The sequence below is a fragment of the Emydura macquarii genome, unplaced genomic scaffold (genome assembly GCF_026122565.2).
Source record: "Emydura macquarii macquarii isolate MOO-44397 ecotype Brisbane River unplaced genomic scaffold, CSIRO-AGI_Emac_v2 contig_1946, whole genome shotgun sequence".
Classification (NCBI taxonomy): Eukaryota; Metazoa; Chordata; order Testudines; family Chelidae; genus Emydura; species Emydura macquarii.
Genome location: NW_027132083.1, coordinates 47,678 through 58,724, shown reverse-complemented (window position 1 = coordinate 58,724; position 11,047 = coordinate 47,678). Strand labels below are relative to the sequence as shown.

The window sequence follows — 11,047 nt, the reverse complement described above, 5'->3', positions numbered from 1 at the left end:
GCTGAACTTTGTGTGGAATCTAGGAATTGGAAACCCATCAGCATTTTCCCCACCCCTCTAAACATGTCAGGAGAGTTAATGCAGATGTACGTTTCTGCAGCATCTTGCATCCTGGACAATTTTAAAGTTCTCAACATACTATGTAGTGAAGAGGTTGGGCATGCTGGAGTGGGAATTCCATCACCTTTCAGGGGTGCAGCATACAGTCTCCGGGCTCCCCCTGAGCTGTGCTGGCCAACATGGAAGTTGTACTTGGCTGTGGTCCTGCCTCATTTGTGTATTACTAGCAAGAGGGCTAGACTTGCTCACTCCTTGCACGTAGGAAGGAGAAGTGATTTGCTTAACATCATCCAGTAGCCCAGTGACTGAGCTATCAACTAATCCCAGTTCTCTGTCATCCCAGTCCAGTGCTCTGTTCTCTAAGCTCTGCTGCCTCCATAACAGTGAGATTATTTCCATTTTAATGAGACGATTTCATGGCTTGCAATGCATGTGACATGGTGTTTCTCTAGTAGCCAGTTTCCTATCCCATTCTCTGTCCATTCACTACACTTCAATACCATTCAGCACCTAATTTTTAGTGTAGCTAGGGCCCAGCCCAGTTCTTACAACGTCAGTGACCTGAAGAAGTGCTCTGTCTATCTCAACAGTGCGTGTCTTTCACCAACAGAAACTGGACCAATAAAAGATGTTGCCTCCCACAGCTTGTCTCTCTAGGTCAGTGGAAGTCCGTCCTGTGACTGCAATGGGATCATGTTGGTGATGAATATGAATTAGGAACACTTTTTATCACCTTTCATTCAGAAGGGTCAAAAATCTGGGTAAGAACTGTGTGAGGGGCTTGTCCTTTGGTGTGATGAACTCCCACAATTCTTATTGGCTCCAGTGGGAAGTCACTGGTCTCCATCTGTCAGGATCAGGCCACATATTACAACAGGCTAAACAAGAAAGGGTTTGCCGGCGTTGCTAGACCAACAGAACCTTCCAAAGGAAATCAGCTTATAGCAGCATAAGGAGATATTTTGTTGGTATAGGTCAACCTCCTCCCCAAATGATATAAGCTGTATTGTCAAAAGGACTCTTTTGCTGATGTAGTTGTGTCTACACAAGGGGATTTCCTGGCACAGCTGCCATCTGTCAGGGTTGTGTGTATTTCACACTACTCTCTCTCTGGAATACTGTGCCAACAAAAGTTTGTAGGCTGGACCTGACATATGCGATCAAAGTCAGGAGAATCAGTTCATTTCAAGTCTGTCTGCATATTAGGAGTGTGGGGAGGAGTGAGGTGGAAAATTTCTTATCTTAATATTGAAAATATATGTATTTGTTCTGTTTTGAAGTGGGGGCCCTAACAGCTCAGGGAGCCAGGTGTATAAGACTAAAATAATGTGAGATCTGAGCTTTGGTTTATTTCCAGAACTAAGGAGTAAAATGTGGTCTCATAAAACAAATTTTATTTTATATTATATTAGAGAGTAAAAAGAATAGGAAAAACATCACAAGTCTCCAAAAGGAAGGGGCAGAGAGAATACTCATCAAATATTTAAACAAGCCATGTTACCAAACGCTTCTTGTATCTCTGTGTATCCGAATGTTTGAAATGTAAGTACGCTTGCTTCCAGGCTCTCTGCCTAAGATTCATAAAAATGCTGCTGTCTTATATCTCCAGGGTTATGCCTCACGTGAACACTTTTACTTGCTTGGTTAAAGAAATGAAGATTTAAGCTAGTTAAATAAACTCTTTAGGAAACCTCTGATTTCAACCAGTGACTCGGTGTCTCTCTAATGCGTTTGACTAAGATGATACCTCTCTAGCAATAAAACCTCTATGATGTCCCCATCTGTTTACACCATCCTGGAATGTAGTTTTACAAGTTCTACTGTACTTCTAACCATTTATAGTCGTTTTCTTTATATGATGTTTGGAAGAATGTTATAAATGTTCATGTGATTTCTGCCTGATGTAAAGCATTTGAAAGAAGTCTCTAATTGTAAATATAATTATTGAAAATTGTAGGTTATAAGTGTACAAACAAACTGGTCAAAAGGCAAATGTGACCACAATATTCATGAAAGAAGAGTCACACGTGACTAAAAATATTGGGTGAAGACACATCCCTGAGATGTACTGAAACAGTTATCAAGAGTTACCACCCTACCGGCCTTTGCTTCTCTTTACTGTAAATTTCATTTACTTTGGTAAAGTGACTTGTAACTCAACATTTTTATGAATCTTAGTAAAAATTCGGATACACAGAGATACAACAGCTTAAAAATGCCCCTTTTTTTGCCCACTAACCACTTACACCAACTTCACGTTAGTGATGCAAGACTGAGGAAAGGTGACTTATGTACAAGATGGCATCTTCTCCTTTGAAAACACAAGAAGGGATTCCAGAATTGATGAGGGTTTTCTTTTTTTATGAAACTTGGTAAGGTAAGAACAACACAGCACTGCTCTGAATTGTTTTACAGGGCAAGCCTCTTCTGAGAGGCTTTTGGCTAATTTAGTGCATTCCACACACCCCTCTTCTCCGGATTTCTGAAATCCAAATCATAGACTTCAGACAGAACCTTAATTACATTATGGGGCCTCAATCAAGGCATGCAATCTGAGCTTTGTATTCCACTATGTCTAGGAAAACTTCCCATGTCTCTGAACATGCCTGGGAATTCATATTTCATTGCCATTTCCATGAGCCCTGGCTTTCCTGGTTCTACTCTTGTTCCCATGTTTCCTGGTTGGCAGAGCAAATCCACAGAAGCTGAAACAAAGAGCAGCAACAGGTCAGTACTGACCTTGATAATTCCCAGCAGTAAGGGCCTTTTATTCCTCCAGGTCATCTACTGGCAATGTGCTCTGGCATGCTCACCACAGCCTTTCTGTGATATTCCCTGTATCCACCCTGTCATCCACCTCATTCTCCATACGGGGTTAGTTTCTGTATTTATTTCAGGTCTATAGCTCCCTTTTTGGATTGCAGGCACCTCACAAAATAAAACTGAAACCATTTCCACAGAGAGAGCCACTCCATCATGTGCTGAGCTGCCCGTATTCCCCCACTGCACCAGCTGGCTCCTTAAGGGTGACAAGGACAGTGACCGTCAAATCAAACTTCATCTGCTCCCATCACTCCCCAAGTCACCCAGGCTAAAAGTTGGGCTTTGCTGCACTCTTGGCAGGTTAACAAATGCAGGCTGGGTGGATCAAGGGGGGAAGTGTGTACCAAAGTGACCGCCTGTCATGGAGGGGACTCTGCTGGCAGCAGCCTCCATCTAAAAGGAGAAGCCAGTTCAAGCATCTCCAACAATCTATTTGTCTTCTGGGTTTTTGCCTCGCTGCCATCACTCTGGTGTCTTAGTGCCTGAAACTGTGGCAGCATCTTGCAGGGAAGGAGGCCACCCCTCAGGGTTTGTCTCCACACCGAGCAATAGCCCCGTGGCAGCAAGTTTCCGAGTCCAGGTCAGCAGACTGGGGATCACAGTATTGTGCTGAGAACAGCTGTGTGGATGTCGCCATTTGGGCTCTGAAGCCAAGGGACAGGGGTGGGCCTTAGAACCCAAGCCGGAATATCTAGACAGCTACTTTTTGTGTAGTTCATGTGTCCCTTGAGCCTGTGTCTGTCAGCCTCTTGAGGTGGCGTCTTGCTGCAGAGACCTCACAATAGCTTCCTTAAGGGTCACTGAAATGCTATTTCCCTATCTTAGTCTCAACCCCACTGGGACCACTGTCACGCTGTCTGGAGAGGCTCATGAGCGGGAGTGCCAGCCTCAGGGCAGACAGTCAGAAACCAGGACCTACACCCCAAAGTGGTGCTGTGTCCTAGAATTAGATTTCACCATCCCAGAAACAAATGTGAACTTCTGCACCACTGTGACGGTCTTATCATGGAGCCACACACAGTCCCCATGGGCTCTCCAGTCTAACTTGCCACACAGGGAAGCTGGACTTACTGATAAATGATCGCTCACACTCAATATCACAAAATATTCAGGTTGTTTCCAATCCCAAGAGACCAGCCATTTACCCCAGATCAGATCTCACACAAAAGACAACGTTGGTAGCCAATCCTATAGTAATCGAATTGAGGTTTTATTAACTAGGGAAAAAGAGAGAGTTATTTACAAGTCAAATCAAGGAAACATATATACACAAATGAGTTTCAGTCTATGAATCAAAAGGTGACAGAGTTGTAGTAATCTGTCAGCACTGAATGTCTTCTTAGGACTTAATCCAGGTCAGCCGTAAGGCTCTCTGCTTCTTTGTTTCTTAGCTCCAGACCTGTAAGAGTCCAAACAGCAGAAGCGAAAAATATTAATATCAGCTATTTTGATTTCCCTCTTCCAGCATTCCAACCAATGAGGCAAGGCCTTCTGTATGTACTTCTCCATGGATGGGTGGCGCAATTAAAGCTTTTGTCCTATGATGGCCTACTTCAATTTTGGCCGTCCTTCTGGATGTGTTGGGGGAACCACTCTTCCCAGCTGAGTTTTAGCTCTATACAGTGGAAAGTCTCTTGCACTTGGCACTGACATGAGCCATGAATGCTTATCCAGGCTGTGTGTATAGGCGTGCTGATGTGGAAGACCAATGGCCATGGTGAGCCAATGGGCAGTTTACCTAGTGTGTACACGTGGAGGTGGGTAATGGTGAATGGTCATGGTCAGCCAATGGGCAGTTCACCTAGTGTGTACCCGTGGAGGTGGGTAATGGTGAATCTGAGACAAACTGACCTGTGTTAGAAATAACCAAACAGGTTGTCCTGGGGGTGGATTGAGGAGGCGGAACCCTTTATCATACCACCTCCACACCGCGAGTGAGCAACGAGGGGGTTACTTTACAATCCTTTTATCCATAACAGTATATAAATGTATACATTTCCACCAACTCCCCATAGACCCTTATTTGATTACATTGACACCTATAAAATGAATATTAACAACTACATAGTGAATATAACTGTATCCGTCCCTGTTTGTTGTTTACAGCATTACTATACGGAGGGCAGACACATCACCTTAAAACCTATTAATTTCATACTAACATTCTTTGAAGTAAAGATATGCCGGGGGGAAGGAAGATAATGCTTTCTTCCCACCCTGGCCTTGTGCAGGAGTGGCAATAGTTATTTTGTTAGCCACATCCCCTGCACAGATGGCCATAAAAGAAGGAAAAGAAGAGAGATAACAGACTCTAACTAGAATTCATACCAATTAGCAGAAACAAGGTTTGCCCTCGCCATGACCCCATTCCCTGTAACTTAGGCCTGACCATTTGTCCAGCTTTGAACTCTTTATTTTCCCGCAACCTGGGTCAACTGACCCTGTAGAACAGCACGACATCAGGTGCCCGGCTGAATAGTTAATGAGAAAGTAAATGTTGGCAGATACCACCCTCAGCCAAATTATGAATTAATCATGATCTGCTAGATGGTACACTAGCGCAGTATAGTCTGCATATTTTGGGGACATGTGACTACTTTGGAAGAAGACTATTAGTACTGGGGAACATCACGTTACAGACACACGCACACACACATCTGAAGGGGATAGTGATACTGTGAGACAGAAGATGGACTTTGGAACCAAGATACTACAAGGGGACCAGCATAGTTACTGAAGGTTTATGCTTGGGGAATTGAGGTTTACTAAGAAAAAGCATTGTAAAACCTTTTTGCTGTTGCCTGTTAGTCTGTGATTCCTGCCTTTAAATAAATAACTGCACTGGAGAAACTGAACCTGAGTTTTCACTGGCACTGATACTGTCTGTTGTATCCCAGCTGTGGCTGTGTGTAAATTCCCAGCCCTTTGTCAGTTATTAGCTAATGCCTATGGCCTTGGTTTACCAGCATCAGAACCAGTACTGCCCTTTGGCCTTCACCCACCAAGAAGGACAAAGTCCAGGTCTCATCTGTGTGTGCAAAGCAGATAAAGAGCCTCCTAGACAATCATTTGGGAATGGACCAAATGTGACTGATCTATGAGGATTTTCCCATTCCTAGTCTCCAGCATGACCAATTGGTAATTCCCCAAAATACTCAGAGATGCAAGTCTCGCCTCTCCCATCATGTGCCTGGGAAACAGGATGTAAAGATGATTATTTTCCAGGAAAAAGACCTGCACTTTGATTTTTACAGTAAAGCTACTATCAAATATGTCTCCTATAAAACTCAGGGCTTCCTGTGGTTAGTGTTGGGTCTGTTTTGTAGCTGGGCGACCAACAGAGCCTGAACTGAGAGGTCCACAATAGCTTGGCTGGGCTTTGGGATGACCAGAATGGTCTTGGCTTTAACTTTCTGATATCTTTGCTGTGTAAATGCCGCTGCAAACACTTGACGAGGGGGCCAGTTCCTCAGTGTTGGTGGAGATATGTCAGTATACGCCAGATCTGGATATGTGTTTTAAAATCATGGAATCGTAGGACTGGAAGGGACCTCAAGAGGTCATCTAGTCCAGTCCCCAGCACTCATGGAAGGACTAAGTATTATCTAGACCATCCCTGACAGGCGTTTGTCCAACCTCCTCTTAAAAATCTTCAATGATGGAGATTCCGCAACCTCCCCAGGTAATTTATTCCAGTGCTTAGCCACCCTGACAGGAAGATTTTCCTAATGACCAACCTAAACCGTCCTTGCTGCAAATTAAGCCCGTTGCCTCAGAGATTAACCAGAAAATATTTTCTCCCTCTTCCTTGTAACAACCTTTTATGTACTTTAAAACGATTATCGTGTCCCTCCTCAGTCTTCTCTTCTCCAGACTAAACAAATCCAATTTTTTCAAACTTCCATCATAGGTCATGTTTTCTAGACCCATTTTTGGACTTTGGACACTGGACTCTCTCCAGTTTATCCACATCTTTCTTGAAATGTGGCACCCAGAACTGGACATAATACTCCAGCTGAGGCCTAATCAGCGCGGAGTAGAGCGGAAGAATTACTTCTCGTGTCTTCTTTACAACACTCCTGCTAATACAGCCCAGAATGATGTTTGGTTTCTTGCAACAGTGTAACACCGTGGACACATATTTACCTTCTAACCCACTGTGACTCCCAGATCCCTTTCCACAGTAATCCTTCCTAGGCAGTCATTGCCCATTTTGTATGTGTGCAACTGATTGTTCCTTCCTAAGTGGAGTACTTTGCATTTGTCCTTATTGAATTTTATCGTATTTCTTTCAGCCCTTTTATCCAGTTTGTCCAGATTATTTTGAATTTTAATCCTCTCCTCCAAAACACTTGCAACCCCTCCCAATTTGGTATTGTCGGCAAACTTTATAAGTGTTCTCTCTCTGCCACTATCTATTCTATTATTTAAGGGCATCGGAGTATTTTTCATACCTTCTTTATGGAATGGCTTGAAAAAAAGTACAGCATCAAGTTTCTGTACCGAAATATGAACCTTTTGGCAGATAGAACAACTAGGATGTACACACATGCCCCCTGGAAAGTAACCCCAGGAGCAAACAGGAGTGCTTACATGTGCTAATGAGTAATGTATATGTTACTTACACTATTCATACACATAGTATTCGATGGTAAGAGACATGGTAGAGTATTTCAACCAGATGTGAGATCATGCTTTCTTTATTCTTTTTTGGCACTCTCAGTTATTCAGAGATTGGATGCCATGTATTCCACCAACATAGATCTACCATGTAGGACTCAAGGTGACATAGTGTATCAGTGTCAGCCACGGAACTGAAGTTAAGAGGTCATACGCTGCGCTTAGGGCTAGGCAGAAACCCTGTTGATTTCAATGCATGTTCCAGGGACTGGTGGCTCTCTTAGGCCTTCCTGAAGTTCCTCAGTCTTCTGGTGGGAAGCAAGGCTGCTAGGATCTTCTGCATCTGGGTGGCTCCCTCAGGATCCGATGGGGAGGGCAGGGGAAAAGGCTGGCTTATCCAGACTCATCTCTTGTACCCCTATTGGTGCCGCTCTAACTGTGACTGTTGGGCAATAGGAAAACTCCAGGGGCTGGATATTGGCATTTGTTACCTACATCAGATTTGTTTTGGGTACAAAATGCATGGAGAATTGCCCTCCTTGTCAAGGGACATTCTGGATTGGATATGTGGGAAATTAACTATTGCTTCTTTTTTGAATGACTGTATCCCTGGCTACATGACAGGTCCCATCAGCGCGTAAATCTTTGGAATATCCCCATGATCCTTTGACGAATCTGCTTGGTTTTCACCCCGTACACTATAGGGTTGAGCACCGGGGGCACCAGCAAGTGGACATTGGCCATCACGATATGGACATTAGAACCGTGTATCTTCCCAAACCTGTGTACCAGCGACAGGCCGATGAATGGCACATAGAACAGGAAAACAGCACAGACATGGGAGATGCAGGTGCCCAGGGCCTTGAGCCGTGCCTCCTGGGTCAGACTCAAGGCAGCCCTGAGAATGAAGATGTACGACAATGAAATCAGCAGGGAGTCCACTCCAATGGCAGAGATAATAACAATCAAACCATATATGATATTGACCTTTATATCGGCGCAGGCCAGCTTCATTACGTCCTGGTGCAAGCAGTAGGAATGGGAGAGGACCCTAGATCCGCAAAAGGGCAGCCTTTTAATGAAAATGGGCAAGGGGCCCATCAAGATAACACCTCTTATTACTGCTGCTAGTCCTATCTTGGCTATGCTGGGGGTGGTGAGGATGGCCGCATGCCGCAGGGGACGGCATATGGCCACATAGCGATCAAATGCCATGGCCAGCAAAATGGTCGATTCAATGCCCGACAGAGAGTGGATGCAGAACATTTGGAGAAGGCAGGCATCGAACCCAATGGTGGTGGAGTTGAACCAGAGTACGTCCATCATTTTGGGCACGGTGGATGTGGATATCAGTATATCGATGGCTGCAAGCATGCAGAGGAAAAGGTACATGGGCTCATGGAGGCTTTGCTCAGCTTTAATGATATAAATAATGGTGCAGTTCCCAAGGACGGTGAACAGGTACAATGAGCACAGAAGGAATGCCAGCCAGAAATGACCTGCTTCTAGACCTGGGAATCCAATCAAGATGAATGCGGAAGCACTGAAGCTGCTGTTGTTGGAATCTGACATGGGTGTGGTGTGATGCTATTGTGCAGCTGCCTTTACAGAATCCTGGAATGAAAACGATTCTAGTTATCGATATCACAATGAGTCCCATTCTAATCTCACTTCTGATGGCATCACTCTAATAATGTCAGTGCATTTACACTGGTTTGAGTGTGATCAGAAACAGTCCCTCAGTGTCTCCAGGGGCTATATAATCTGTAAATATTTCCCAGCCTTAGAGGGCACAGAGAGCTGACATCTATCAAAGGCACTTAGCTACAATTATTGTAGCATGCGAGCGCTTCACAACCTTTAACCTGTTTACAATACAACACCCTGTGCGGTCAGGAAGTGCTATTTACACCACTGTACAAATTCAGAAATGCACAGAGCCCACGGCCAGATGGCAGCATTGTGAGGCTCTGGTCTGACAGCCTGTATAGCACCAGCCAGAGAATGGCCCCAAAATAATGCCTGGAGCAGAGCTTTTAGAAAATCAGCCAATCTTGATTTAAAAATTGTCCGTGATGGCGAATCTACCTCGACCCTTGGTAAATTGTTCTCACTACTCTCACTGTTCAAAATTTATGCTTTATTTGCAGCTTCCAGCCATTGGATCATGTTATAACTTTCTCTGCTAGATTGAAGGGCCCTTTGTTAAACATTTGTTCCTTCTCTTTGTTCAGCTAAATAGATGGAGCACCTTGCGTCTATCACTGTAAGGCAGGTTTTCTGATCCTTTCATCATTCTCGTGTCTCTTCTCTGATCCCTCTCCAATGTATCAACATCCTTCTTGAAATGTGGACACCAGAACTAGACAAAATATTCCAGCAGTGGTTGCACAATATAGAAGTAAAATATCTTCCCATTCTCTTACCTCAAGACCCCACTGGTTATACATCCTGCGTCACATTCACTTTTTTTGGCTCCAGCATTGCACTGGGAGCTCATGTTCAGCTCAACCCCCAAATCTTTTTCAGAATCGTTGCTTCCCAGGATAGAGTCCCCCTCCTGCATTCCTTGATCCTAGATGTATACCTTTACATTTAGTTGTACTGAAATGCATATTAGGGAGGCACATAGGGATGGAGTGCGTTGCCCTAGGTCAAAGAAGAAGGCTGTGGAAGAGCATGGAACGGAAGCCAGTTCTTCAGAGTCCCAGGTGAGCACTTTAACCTCTGACCCATCCTTCCTCTCTGGGGGCTGGTGGCTGGGATGGGGGCAGCTGGCAGCTCAGCATGCTACATTACCGAATACTCAGGGAATTAAACTCCTGTAACATCACTAAGTAAACAGGACTCCATGACCAACTCCTTTCACAGATAATAATGTCGAGTCATACTTTGTCCTGAGTCTGTTACAGGACAAATCCATCAGCCAGGGCACAGATCAGGGGTCGGAGTGGACAAGCAACTCAACATGAGCTCCCAGTTTGATGCAAAATGGGTTAAAGTGACTCTTAGGAACTCAGGGCTGGAAGGGAGATCCTGGGTCAGGGAGACTGGTCCCTGGTTATCACAGGCAAACCCAGCATATTCCCCAGTGCAGACACCTGCCAAGGTCCATCTTAAAACTAGTTGGGTTGTTCCCCCCCATCCCCACTCCTATTGGGTGAATGGTCCAGAACCTACCTCCTCTGATGATCAGAAACCTTCTTCTTCTTGCCAGCCTCAGTTTACTCCTGGCTGGGTTATCCCATCTGTTCCTGTGCCAACACTGTCCTTTAGGTTTAATAGCTTTTCTCCTCACCTGCTGTTTTTCCCACCCCTCCCCAATGTATTTATAGAGCAACCAGGTCCCTGCGAAGCCTGCGTTTTGTTAGGCTAACCCATCCAATCTCTCTTAGTTGCCTCGTAAGGCAGGTTTTCCGTTGTCCTGACCATCCCAGGAGCCCTTCTCTGCACCTGGGCAAGTCAGAATTCATGTTTCTTGAATATCAGTGACCAATATTTCACTCAGTTTTCCAAAGGAGGGCTTGCCAGTGCCTTGTATAAT

At 44.6% G+C, this 11,047-nt stretch overlaps 1 protein-coding gene across 1 annotated transcript; it reads right to left on the bottom strand.

Annotated features, from left to right (window-relative positions):
• Positions 1–8,133: 8,133 nt before the first annotated feature.
• On the bottom strand, positions 8,134–9,075 carry LOC137159825 (olfactory receptor 51E1-like). The gene has a single exon (XM_067558284.1). It carries the CDS (start codon positions 9,073–9,075, stop codon positions 8,134–8,136), a length of 942 nt encoding a protein of 313 aa, XP_067414385.1.
• Between the last annotated feature and the right edge of the window lie 1,972 nt (positions 9,076–11,047).